Source organism: Merops nubicus, unplaced genomic scaffold, assembly GCF_000691845.1.
Source record: "Merops nubicus isolate BGI_N331 unplaced genomic scaffold, ASM69184v1 scaffold51614, whole genome shotgun sequence".
In the NCBI taxonomy this organism is placed as follows: domain Eukaryota; kingdom Metazoa; phylum Chordata; class Aves; order Coraciiformes; family Meropidae; genus Merops; species Merops nubicus.
In genome coordinates this window covers 346-14,156 of record NW_008603216.1, presented here as the reverse complement: position 1 = coordinate 14,156, position 13,811 = coordinate 346, and the positions used below count along the sequence as shown (strand labels likewise).

At 37.4% G+C, this 13,811-nt stretch overlaps 1 protein-coding gene across 1 annotated transcript; it reads left to right on the top strand.

The window, feature by feature from the left end:
- Positions 1-171: 171 nt before the first annotated feature.
- LOC103771287 (aminopeptidase Q) lies at positions 172-11,129 on the top strand (the record flags this gene model as incomplete). The annotated part of the gene is made up of 10 exons (XM_008938578.1): positions 172-309; positions 604-669; positions 804-869; positions 1,506-1,675; positions 3,127-3,203; positions 6,139-6,278; positions 7,805-7,860; positions 9,116-9,269; positions 10,213-10,307; positions 11,022-11,129. Coding segments are annotated over 10 exons (1,070 nt in total), but the record flags the coding sequence as incomplete, so codon positions are not given.
- Between the last annotated feature and the right edge of the window lie 2,682 nt (positions 11,130-13,811).

The window sequence follows — 13,811 nt, the reverse complement described above, 5'->3', positions numbered from 1 at the left end:
AGCCACAGGCTGCTCCTGCCTCTGCTGTTGGGAGAGCCAGGGAGGGGGGAAAAGGATCATTCCTTGTTTATTGAGAGACTATTTCTATGGGTGCTAATTCTATAATCTGCATTCTCTCCTGAGATTAATTATGTTCTGTTCAGGTCACTTAGATTTGTCTTCTTCTTGCAGGATAAAATCTTTTATGATCACGTTGTACAACCTGTCTTAAGGGAAGACAATGAAATAGGAGTTCGTTCCCTGTCAGAGAGTGAAGACAAGATCAAAGGATCATTAATGTCTCTGTTTGACAGCATCACATACAGCAAGGTAAAGTAATATAAAACTTTCTAAACTAATGGTACAAAGCAGGTTTAAGAGGAACTGTTGAATTACAATGCTTTTCGTTGGTTGTTTCATCATTCAAAATTTGTTTCTGCTGCACACGCAGATTTGTTTGATGTAGCAAATCTATTTGTCTATGAAAGAAACAGTGAAAAGATTTTTGACCTCCATGAAATCTGAAGCATAGGAGTAGCCTGACTAACTTCTCTGGATTATAGTTTGAAAAAATATTGCAATAATAATTCATGTTTTCTCATAGCTTTTTTTTTTGTACTCCAGGGGGCTTCTATTACGTGGATGCTTTCTGGTTTCCTGACCGAGAAGTTGTTTATCAGAGCACTTACTGTAAGTTTGAAACAGTCATGCCTTCATCTTGATTTATAAGCTTGAAAATGACAGTTGTACAAATTGCTGTTTGCCTTACTGATGTTTTTACTGAACCTTCATTAATCCTGATGCTTCTGTTTGTTTCTGTACAGTCGTATCTGAAAGAATTTTCCTTCTCAAATGCTAACCAAGATGATCTCTGGACCCACGTGCAGATGGTACTCATTCAGTCTGTAGTATTCTTGCCCTGGTATTTGGCACAGCCTAATACACTGTTTGTAGAAGACTGCACTGGAGTTTGGCTATCCCCGGTGCAGTCTTTCTCTTGTTTAAAACTTGCTTTGCTGGCTCTTTCAGCTAATGTCTTCACAAAAGGTTATTTGGCTGCTTTACTGCACCAGAGATCAGTGGAGTGACGTATGGGGTGTAGAGAGGTGAGAGGGCCAGGTGGAATTTTGTGTTTCCTCGAAATTGCCTAAGGCTACGTGAAATTTCATAGCCTGTTCTTCTGGAGCTTAAGTTTTGCCATATCAGAGTGTCTGTCATAGCCATACGGGGCTGTAAGTATATTAATGCTAAAAAGAGAAGGTTTAGCAGTGAAGTTCTAAGAATGAGAGATGTCACCTCAGTATTTCATAGTTACTAAAAATGCTTTATGCTTTCTTTATTATAATATAAATAATGTCCTTTGGGCTTTGTTATATTGATTTTTTGCGTGAATCAAAGACCAGCAAACTACCAACCACCATCCGTATTTTCTGTAGTGTGTTAGAACAACCCATAGAATGTTGCTGAAGCGGTATCAGTAAGTGCTTCTTTACCATAAATACTTCTCATTCCTGTTTCTCTTGCAGGCCGTAGACGCACAGGATGAAGTTCAGTTGCCAGCATCTGTAAAACAAATAATGGATTCCTGGACACACCAAAAGGGGTTTCCAGTTTTAACATTAAATCTAACCACTGGCACAATTAGTCAGGAACAGTTTCTTAATAGAAAGAATGAAAACAGAACTAATTCTTACAAGTATGTTTAGCTTGTGTTTTTATTGCATATTTATACCCTGTTTTTTTCCAGGAAATTCTTTTGTTAGGACATCATGTTTTGAACCTCTGATTTTTTAACTTTATATTTTTTCTTGTCACAAGCTGTCAAGTAAAATCTGTTTGCAACTGGAGTTTGCAATGTTTCTTCAAACTGAATAGTGCAGACGCCAAAAGGTTGCTTTCCTTTGGCGTCGTGACTTTTCCAGCCACACAACGGCTTCGTAAGGGCAGATAGACCACAAACAGGTTGCAGGGCAAAAGCGTTGCCTGGCATTTTCTTTCCTCATTTCCCACTTGTACTGACTGGGGACTTGGATGAACCATGCTGTAGCTTCTTTCCACTGCAGATATTCCTGGTCTCTTCTACTGGGCAAGGACAAAGGGGTTACGTTTATGTACTTCTACAAGTGACCCCTTTCTCAGAAGTGCCCTGTGCCCAACATGCAGCGGTAATGTTCCCGTCAGTGAACACTACAGAGTGCCTGGTGCTTTTGAAAGCTGTGCTGCTTATTTAGATGCCTAAGAACAGTGATAGAAGGACATGCCTTTGATCATCCATTTTGGAAATTCAGAGTTTGAGCTTTCATGAAATTCAGCAGCTGTCATGAGTGTTGGGATGCATGGAGCCCATGAGATGAGTTTTCAAGTAGAGAAAAAGTGTAAAGGAGAGCAAAACCAAAAGCAGTTTTTCCTTGGTTGCTATTTTTGATCATATGAGCAGTGAAAAGAGATTTTGACAAGAACCACAGAGTTTCCTTTCCTCTTGAGCTCAAGGAGTTGCAGAGTGTTAGTCCATTCAGTGTTTTGGCTCACTCGGATAAGGAGTTCAAAGTTTCAAGTGTTAATGTCTTTGCTGTAGTTAGCAAGAGGCAATACCGTGTGAATGCAAGAAAATCCAGGGCATGTATTACAGATTTTTTCAGGGTTTTGAAGCTTTCATATATTTTTTTTTTTCCAGGAGTTTTACATACTTTCAGAAAGGAAATGACAGTTGACATAATTACAGTTGTATTGCTTGGCTGGAACCTTTCTCAGTAGACACCCTTCTGAAAAGGAACTCTGTGTTCTCCTGAAATAGGGTAAAGTGTAATGAGCGAGAAGAATAAAATTATTACCTGAAGAAGGAAGGCCAGATCACAGAGATACAGTGGCATTCAAATACCTATAATATTATATCTCAAATAATATTCTAGATATGAGTGTCTACTTAAATATGTACTAGAACTCCCCTATCTGTGATGAATGTAAGCATTGATCCGGCATAAGAACCACCATCTGATGAAGGTTTGTGCATCAGAGAGGAGAGAAGGTCGATGGAGATTCTTATAAGAAGGACTTCATCAACAATCTCATTTAGCGTCAGCTGAGAGGGGATTTTTTTGAAGAATAAGAATTAATTCTATGATCTCTTTTTTTTTTGCTGTTGTTAAGTAATACATGGATTGTTCCTATTTCTTGGATGAGAAATGGATCATCACAACCCTTAGTGTGGCTAGATACGAGCAGCAGTAAGTAATGCATTTTTTCACACATGTTAGCTAAAATCAAGATGAAGAAAACACACCTAACTCTTCTGTATACAGAGGATATGTTTGAATTGTACAGGGAGATGAAAATTTGTTACAGAAATGTCTATGTGTATCTGTTGTGCTAATTTTGTGTTATGATAGCTATAGATTTTGAAATAGGTTAATATATTAGTTTCTTCCATATTTCATCAAACTTTACTATATTGTTTTAAATAATATGACAACATATTATGAGATTTTCTCCATAATTTTAATTTTGTAATTTTGTACACAAATCCAAACTCTTACCTCCTTAATTATTCTTAGCTCAGCAGATCCCACTGATGTTAATGACAGCTTTTGAGTATAGCTAGGATCTCAGCTGTGATATATCAGAAAATGGTCAGCTCAAGAAGTAGAAACAAGACTGAAAAAAGTAAAAACAGCTATGTGAAGTGAATAAACATTGTCACACATGGTTATCTGTAAAACCAGAAAATTTATATTTTCAGCAGTGTTTTAATGTATTTAGGCAAATGAAATGCAAAAAATACTCTTATCAAGATAAAATAGTAGAATTTTAAAAAGTTTTAAAGGCTCCTACAGAAAAATGAGTTTATGGGCATCTCCAATCTAGTAAAAAATTCACATCTTTCTCATCTCAGTGCTTTCCAATAAATAGCTGTATTTTTTTGAGAAAGAAGGAATGTCATCTTTAGAGTGGTGTAATAATTTTTGTTTGGCAACTCAGCCCTGGACTCCCATCAGGTTTTGCATCAGTTACAAGGAGACAGAGAGACTGATGGGTTGTGGAATGTTTAAGAGCAAAACTACAATATGCTGTGTCCATATTGCATCTCTCCACCCTCTGTACATAGTGGTTAAAAGCTACTTTCCCTCCTTTTCAGGCAGTAAAGTAGCTTCAGAGATCATTTCACACTAAGGACAAGTAAATAAGCAAAGAGTGGATGTTTATTCATCTGAATATTTTAAAGTAAAATAAACCACTGCTTGCTAAGGTGAAAAATGAGAAAATTAATGGGAAAAAGTTGTCAGGCAACACTTGCTTGGACAGACTAGTGTTGTGTGCTAAACTGGTGTTACTGAAGTGACACCAATGCCATTTCCTCATCCATCATGTGTCTTAAGAACTACAGAAGTTATTAGAAAACCCCATCATGTTGCATGTGCCTGAAGGGAGTATGACAAAGTAGAGATTCAGTCTTTAAAACACAGTCCACTTGTCTTTGAAAGATGTGTATCAAACTTAGCAGATGCTATCTGGTCAAGGAACTTGCATTCAAGTTTTAAGATTCAAAAAATAAGACTTTTCTTCTTGGCTATTTGATGCATAAATAAAATAATTTCTTATGAATGTAGAAGAATTAAGGGTAATTTTCAATTCAGTTACCGTTTTGTTCCTGTGAGTTTTAGATGGTAGAGAACTATTATATTTTCATTCAGAGGTATTAATCAGAATGTGTTTCGTAAGTGAAAATGAGAGATTTGGTACAAACTACAGTTTTAACTTAAATTTTGAAATACTTGCTGCGGTGGCATAACCATACCTAAAAAGGAAATATCTCAAAAGTGATTTTGTGTATGTGTATTTTTGCTGCAAAGAGCTTTGCAGGAGCTAGTTTATCTGAGTTCTAAACAGATTAAATTAAAATCCAAGATCCAAGGTGGGCTGCTGCCAGCAGCCAGGCTTCTTTCAGTGCTGTATGGTACTGTGTTAAAAGCCTGTGCTGTTGACTCAGGGCTCCTCAGGCAATGTCTACGTACTTAGCTTCTGCCCACATAATTGTGTTGGTCACTGTCCCCAAGTGAGACGTCTGCATAGCAAAGACAGACACACTGGGAGGATGATGGTGTTATGGTAGAAAGTTTCACTCAGCCCAGGGTGTGGAGGAGCATAGTTTTGCTATTTTAGCTGAATCTAAAAGTGCTCTTTATGATCAGCAGAGCATTGAACTGATTTGCCACTATAGGGGAAGTACTGCTGCTGCCATTTTCTAGCCACCCATGCTGTTTTTAAATAGGTTTGCCAGTCATGTGCCACTTCTCCATCTCATCTGACTTATGAAGATGACTAAGGATGAATCCTGTAGTATTTGCTCTGTCAAAACACACTGAGGTCTTGCTGTTCTGTTCAGAGTAAAGCAGTGCTGGGTCTAGACTACTGACCAATATTGATTTACTGTCTTAAGAGAGTTTGCTGCCTTAAGTCAGGATGCTTGTAGTCAGAGCAGTGTTTGAATCCTTGTCTGATGAGGCAACTTGGGGCCTTGAAAGCTGCACTGTCTCCTTCAGATGTACTGTAGGCTGTAGACAAGCACACATAGATAGTAGTGAGACAAAATGGGACTCCAGAAGGAGGCCTTTAGTGTGTCATGTAAGTTAAAAGGACTATGGGTCTACTTTATAAAAAATAATTTTTTTTTGATTGCTTATCTCTTGTATAAACTTAGCTGTTTTGCTTTCCTTTATCTCCATATATGTGAATACTGGTAGGTGGTCAGTTCTTCTGTAAGGTACTCCATGTTTGTTTTGGAGCAGCACGGGGGGCAAGAGGCATGCCTGGAGTGCTTGCCCTGCAGCAGCCATATGGGGGTATTGCTCCTCACCTAGACTGTTTATTCTTACATATCCTTTCTGAACTCTCCTGGCAGCTTATGAGCTAATGGGTAGGAGCACCACGTGTCTTCAGACTTCCCATTGCCATCCCAAGGTGCTCAGTACCTAAGAAGTTAGTTGATTGTTGGAGTTCTGTGCAGAAATCACAAATGCACTGACCTTTTGGGGGATTCTCTTTGAGTCCAACCTCAAACTTGTGTCTCAGATCACAGAGGAGTACCCAGTCCAGTGTTCATAAATGCAAGAGAATTTATCAGTGTGCAGAAAATAAAATTATGCATTTTAATGTCACTTACAGAAGTGTTCCCTGAAATGCGAGTATCAGAGTCAGAATATGACTGGATCCTGTTAAATGTAAATTTAAGTGGATACTACAGAGTGAACTATGATCAATTAAACTTAAAAAGACTATCACGATTGCTTGAAATTAATCCTAAGGTAAGATCACGTTTGTTTTCTCAAGCTTATAAACAGACTCTTTCCATATATCTCTTCTTGCTGTTCATACCAGTAATCACACTGAGGAAAACCTGGAGTAATGATAAACTCAGGTGTCACAGAAGAAATGATTCATTGTTGTACCACTAAAGTCTCTGGCAGCCCTACATAGTGGAAGAGGAACAGATGCAGATAGCTTCACATAAGCATGCAGAATAACTTTACATGAGATGGGATTCTGTCTTCAAAGTTGTCTTAAGAGCTTGTGGTTCTTCCAGTCTCTTTAAATATGGCCCAAAGATTTATTGGTATGGATGTATGACTGAGCTTTATCTGTGGTTAGGTAACCATGGAGAAGGAAAGCTGGAGAAAGCTTTTTATTCCTCAAAGCACAATATTTCTGACAGTGAAATTAAAAAATAAATAAATATCACTTGACTTGTTTGTGTTTGTTTTGTTTTGTTTTGCTTGTTTTGTTTTTAATTGGTTTGGGTCTTGGTGATTTTTTTTTTTTTTTTGCAGAAATCTTTCTTATAAAAGTACCAATCAGTTCTCCTTGGGATCTTTCCGTCCTCTGTAAACATTATATGTAACTCAGAGTAGGTTTCATCTCACCTTTGACTTGCTAGAGCTTGAGCTGAAGGTGAAAGTGGTACAGAACAGCCTATACCTGTGACTGTGTATGGGATTGCTTAACCCTAAAGTCAGCCGCAGACTCCAGTAGTGATGTCACCTCATTTGTTTTGGTAACAACAGAGAGAAAGCTTAAACTTTTTGCATAGTAGTAGCTAATCAGTGCGGTCAGATGACTTCTTCACAAGGTCTGGGCCAGAGCATAGTTAAATCTTTCTATAGTACATTGGCTTCTTTTCTTCTAGGCTTTTTTTTTTCTTCCACAGCATATCCAAGTCAGCTTTTCGTGGTTGGGGCCGTTTTGGGGCCCCCAGCCAGTGGGAAGGTTTGCTTGAGCAGCAGCCGAGCTGAAGGGATGAAGGAAGCAGGGAGGAGCCAAGGAGGGACCAGCTGTCTTCCTGAGAGCATGAGCTGTAGGCAGGGCTTCACCCACGACTCTTCCTCTCTTATTTAAATCATGATGGCACCAGGCACTCTGCTCTAATCTGAGTCTGTACTCTGAATTGAAGCCTCAAGAGAAAAAAAATGTACCAAAATGATATAACTAGGATATTTTTAGGAAGCGTAGCATTTCCAAATTTTAATTTTCATTACAGCATGCAACTAAGAGGAGTCTTGAAATTCCATGTTTAATATATTCTATATAGAAAACCATTATGTAGCTGTATATTTATGTATTTGTATAAATAATCATCCCTAAAAGCACATACATCATTTCAGCTTCAAATAACAGGATCCATTTTATGACATTTTGTAGAAGATTTTGGTTAAGAAAAACTGTTAGGGACTTGTGTTATCCTTCTGAAACATAGAAAGGTTTGTTTTTTTTTTTTTAAAAAAAACTCTTAATGACATGTTTAGATCTATTAACACCATGTGAATGCTCTCTGCAGGCTATACCCCCTGTCAGCAGGTTCCAGCTGATTGATGATGTTTTTGCATTGACACAGTAAGTATGTTTCAAGTATGTAAGAGGAAATGGTTAAACTCCATGATTGCATTCAACATTGCTACTTCAGCTATGTTCATTGCTACCCATATGTGCCTGATACCAACATCAACTGTTTTGACAAAATACTGGAGGAGTTGAGTATTTAATCTATTCTTCTTAGGAAGTATTTTTAATAATGGCACTGTCATTATTTTTTTAGAGACTAACCTATATTTTTTGGTAACATAAAAAAGGTTCTGAATGAACATTCCAAATATTCCTTGATTTATTTTGGGCTATCTCAGCTATGCTGTCCTGCATCATTCTTAATGCCTCTTTCATTTCTTTTGCTGATGAATGACTCAGTCATTCATGCTGAACTCATACTAGAGAGTTCAGCAGTACTGTAGGGAGATGAAGAAGCAATAAATATGTCTGTGCTCCAAATATACCAGACATCCCAAACGCATCAGGCACCTGTGATGTGGGAGCTCAGGGAGGATGTGGCCAAAGCATGCTGCCCCAGCCTCATAGCCTGTGGAGGTAGCTCTGAGAGAAGGAAGTGAAAATACCCGTTGCTCCTCTTAGAGAAATGTCCTTTCTCATGAGTGAGCTCAAAACTAGTATTTTATAAGGAATGTAACTATGAAGTATAGAACTGTGCTCCTGTATAAGTATGCTAGAAATGTTTCTGTTCTGGAGGAACAACAGGGGTTTCAATTAGAATTTTATGGGGAAAAAAATAATTGTGAACTGATTCTACTCTTAAGGCACAGAAATGCCATGCTGGAGTTGTTAATTCCATTAATTGTATGCATGTGAATGAAACTGTTTAATTTTTACAATAGTATATATTCCATGAAAGAACCTGTACTGAAAACGTGCTGGCTAACAATAAAAATATGTGTGTATTATAACTCAAAACAGTGCTCTCTTCTTTCATTTTGTTCTAGTGAGACTGATGCTTGCTGTTAAATATGCCTGTGTCCTGCATACACAAGCAGAATGCAGGCTGCATACTGCCACGCTCACTGTCATGAGTGTCTTATTACTTTGATACTGGCACTGTGCTCCATAATAAATGTTTTGAGAGTTCAGCTATTAAGAGCACCATTGTTTTATATGTATTTTATTTTTCCATTGTCTTTTCTAGGCCACTTTCCACACAGTATCTTGATGCTTTATTGTCAGTTTCATAAATAATCAGGTAATTGTGGTAGATGATTAATGTGAATAGGTATGCTCAAGTATAAGTTTTTAAATTTTTGAATAGGTTTGGATACATTCAGATTGAAACAGCGCTTGAACTAACAAAGTACCTTGCCAGAGAAGATGAACTCTTCATATGGAATGTGGTATTGTTAAACATAGTACCTGAGAATTTGGAAAGTACTCTGAAGAGCTATGAAGTATATCCACTTCTAAAGGTATCACCTTTTTTGTTGGTTAGTAAAGATACTAAACCATTTAAATAAATCAGACTAAAATGAATGCTTTTTAAATTTTCAATAATGTAATGATGACTATGATGGGTCATAGTTCTTGTCATTCCCTTTACATAATTTTTAACATGGACTAGATGACCTTTGGAGGTCCCTTCCAGCCCAGACATTCTATGATTCTATGATTTTGTGAACTTTTTTTTAAATAGGAGGAGGTACTTATTTCTGTATATTAGTCAATTATAAATATCATTGAATCTTGAGCAATTCTTAGTGTAAGGTGAAAATATATCCACATTCTTTATATTAAGCTTGATCCTTTTTTTTTTTTATAAAACTGGTGATCTGGAAAATGCAGGTATCAGTGAGTAGTAAACAGAAGTAACAGTAACACTGCTATGCATACAGGGCATGTGATATGAATGTGCTCTGTGGTTTGTAGTGCCTTCCAGTTCATCTTCATGGAAAGAAGAAGTTGAGTTTGGATACTAAATGAGACGGTTCTCTCCCATATTTCAGCTACCTGACATGGTTCTGTCTTATTTACTTACTTGACTTCTCTTTGAACAAGATATCACTTTTAAGTGTTTAACTACAACAGTAATTCTTTTCCATTCTAAAAGTGAAGGTATGTTTAAAATATGTGACAAGAACAAAGTGTTTTCTATTGAGAAGTTACTTTTCTCCATGAATGAGCATTTGTTTTAGTCCATACTGAGATCAGAGGTACTAGTGATGTGAAATGGTAACTGAGTGAATGTACAGGTCTACTGAATTTTAGACCTAATCTATACACTTTATGTGCTGTGTTGCCAGGGAATTAATAGTGCTAAATATTAAGACTAAATCTGAGGAAGTAAAGAAAAATGGAGTAAAATAAAAACTTGCATCTAAATTAAAGTAATTTTTCTTTTCCTTCTTTTAAAAGAAATACCTTTTAAAGAGAATGTTGCCAATATACCATTATTATGCAGGTTTTATTCGTCAAAATGTTGATGCTTTGGAAGATGACTATTTTGCTCAGTAAGTATTCTATTTTTCTCAAAAGCTTGTTCTGATGTGATTTGATCTGATAAACCACAGTTTGCCTCTGTAAATTTAAACACAGGATACAGGAAAAATGCTCTGATTAATTTGCATATAAATGAATTGTTGTTTTTACCCTCCTGTAAGTGCATGTTACTTAGGGTGACACCTCCAATGAAACTACAGTTTCAGGATAGTTTGGCATATTTTCAGTTTATTTAGTGAGCATAAAAGATTGTAGTTTAATGGTCTGAATGGTAGCTTTTGGTTATTGGGGAACAGGCTCAACAGGCTGCTGCTAGTGGGGGAAAAACTGACAGCAATGAACTTCAGATATGATTTATTAATCAATCACTAGCACTTTAAATTACTTAATTTTGCAACGCCACTGTGGCCACAGTCTTGAACGTCAGAGTGATCTGGACTAGATGCAACTAGTCTCTTTAACAAGAGGGATGTAAAACAACCAGGAAACTAAGAAAAATTGTAGTACATTAGTAGCCTCACTAATGTCCATGAATATTAAAGTCAGGAACCCATTATTTGTAGTCCAGGGGTTTTTTTTTCCTTCTTAAATTTCAACTGTTTCTAGTAGATATTTTCCTGGGTTAACAACATCATGTTCTGAAACTGTGCAGGTCAAGCACAGTTCAAGTACTGCACATGTGGGATACACATCTTTTATTTGTGCTATTTTGGCTTGCCTTCAAGAGTGTATTTGGAAAAACTTTTTGCAACAGCATGCTGGCTGGGCTTCCAAGACTGTTTGAACCTGTCATCTGAACTGTATGCTAAGTGGATGGACAATCCAGAGTACAAGTAAGAATGCTATTGTGCTGTCATAGGTTTGCATGCCTAAGTGAGATGGGAAGTTAAAGGATTCTTACATGGGGGATGCAGAGTAAGAAATACTCCTATACACTGCTCTTCTTCTTGACAGAATGACATAATTTTAAGCCTAACTGTGCCCTTACCCCAACCACTTCCTCTTCCCCAAATCCCAGCTTATGAGAGTTTCATAATTATTGCTTTTTACATAGACTTTACAGGCTGGAGGATGCAGATTTTTGCCATGAATACCAAAACCTGTTTAGCCACATAACGGGTGAATCACAGATTAGCGCGGATGTCTCATGTTGTCCTGTGCCTTTGCTGCAGTACAGCCTTGGGGTTGTCATGCACACCAACTCAGTTTCTAAGATCATAGCAGTACAAAGTGAAATGATGTTTGTATGATACAAGCATCCACCCACACTGAGCCCATCAAATTGCCTTGCATGTTCTGTATTTACTTAAGGAAGTGCTGGGAACAGCTGGCCGTTCTTATGCTAGAGCCTAGTAGTCAGGCTTCTGGTCTGGGAGAATGGAGTCTGGGCTCTACCAGGATCAGACTTTCTGAGTTTTGAGTATTGGATTGTTAAAGAAAATTCATGATATATTGAAATTCTTATTCTCTTTTCCTCCCTCTTTCTTTCGATGTTTTTCTGTGCAATAGCCAAATAGCATTGGCACTGGTGAGTGAATATTTACAGTTTATTGTTTTTTAAATTTGTTGTAGTTGTAATAAATACTTTCTTATTACCTGTGTCTGTGTTGATATATGTAGTTGGATAAGTAAACTGAACTGCTTTTGTTTGTGTTTTTTTGAATAGCTTCCTAGTGATCACCCTCATAAAAAGCAAATTGTGCTTTGCAGTTGAAAAGTTTAAATAACTATATTCCATAGAGAATATTATTACTACCTCACACTAAAAGCAACAAAGCTATGCTGAATTCTCAGACTGTTTTCAAAATAATTACCTATCATACTCTCTTAATAATACTGGAAATATTTTTTTTTACTGGTGGAATACTACATACCTTATCTGAGTTGAATAGCTGTAAAGTCTGTGAAATATATTTGTTGATCTGGTTTTCAATTAGATGCAGAAGATTAATTTTGCTGTCCTTCCTGGCACTGAAATAAGTTCAAAGGGACTTTATAGCCTCACACTTTACATGGCTATAGTATAGGAAAAAATAAAAGGCAAAGCAGGGGAAAAAAAAAAAAAAAAAGGCAACTACAAATGTTATTAAGGGGAAAAAAAATTCACATTTTAAGGGAAAAAATACATAGGGGATAGGACACTTCATAGATTTCAAATAACAGATGACAGTTCCTGTTCTGTTACAGAGGAGGCTTTTTTCTGCTGGGTAGGAAAGGGTAAGGGCACAATGAACTTTTGGCTCATATTTTACAGACAGACCCTTTTAGGTGCTTCTATGTTCCTCAATCCAAGAGCAAAATTCTTAGCAGCACACTATACCTGTTCTGCCACAGATAGAACCCAGCAGGATCCTGACGTCTGTGGAAGAGGGTACTGCTTTTCCTGTTCAGATAAGGTGATTAGCTTTCAGTGGAACATCTCCAGGCAGTTCCTGGCAGAACGTAACTGGACTCTATAATGTGCATTTTTATCTGTTGCGTGGAGATAACAAGCCAAGAGCTGTGATTCCCAGCCAGTTTCTCAGTTTTACTCTTTTTTTGCTTATGGGAGTGAAATAGACCTAGCTAGATTAATGTGTTCTCTCTGGCATGTCTTCTTTTGAAAGAAAGAAATGAGTCTAGAGGGAGGGACAATGTTGCTGTACATTTTAGTTATTTATTAAAGGTAGCTATTTCACTTGTGCATTGGGTCCAAGAAAATGATGTGAAATAATTCACCCTTCTTCCTAGCAGCTTTTTGCATCTTGCCCAAGATCCAGAAATGAGAGAATTCTGGCCACAGAATTCAAACCACACAACCACTCCAAAAAAACAGTATCTAGATGAATAAGGCTCACTGTTCATCTACTATAACCTCAAGCTCCAGATCCTCCCTGGACCACAATGGACTTCCTCTGTGAACAGATGTCAGAACATAAACCACTTCAAAGCCACCGTAGATTTCACCAGGCAGTAGACCATTGTCCAGTAGCAGGCAAGCCATATATTCTGCCTCGAATGCTGAACATCAGAGCTGCAGCCAAGTGATACACAGAGCTTGTCTATTTGCTCTTCACCCACAATAACTTTACACTCAGTAACTGACATTTTCTTGAAATTATTGGAATCACTGCAGTAGCAAAATTCATAGCTGTATTCTAGCCAAAGCAGCTTTACTCTGTTACTACCCTAGTGTGGCCTTTTTCTGCAGCATTATGAAGTAATTAAGCATATTAATAGAACCTGTAACCTGGATAAGACCTGCCATAAAACGATTCCTCACAGTCCTGTTCGGTACCTTGACATAACCACTAATCTCAGTAAGCATCATTCTCAGAGGAAAATCCTTTATGTTCCAGCACATATCCTGGTAACTTCATTCAAAATGTTTTTTTGCGGTAAATACAAAACATGCCCACACCTGCTGTTGTTACACCAGTGAAATCCCCCATCCACAACAGGACTATCGAGATCCCTGCATCTTTTGGTTTCTCTTCTTAAAAAGTGGTCTGTCATGAAAAACACCCATCTATCTC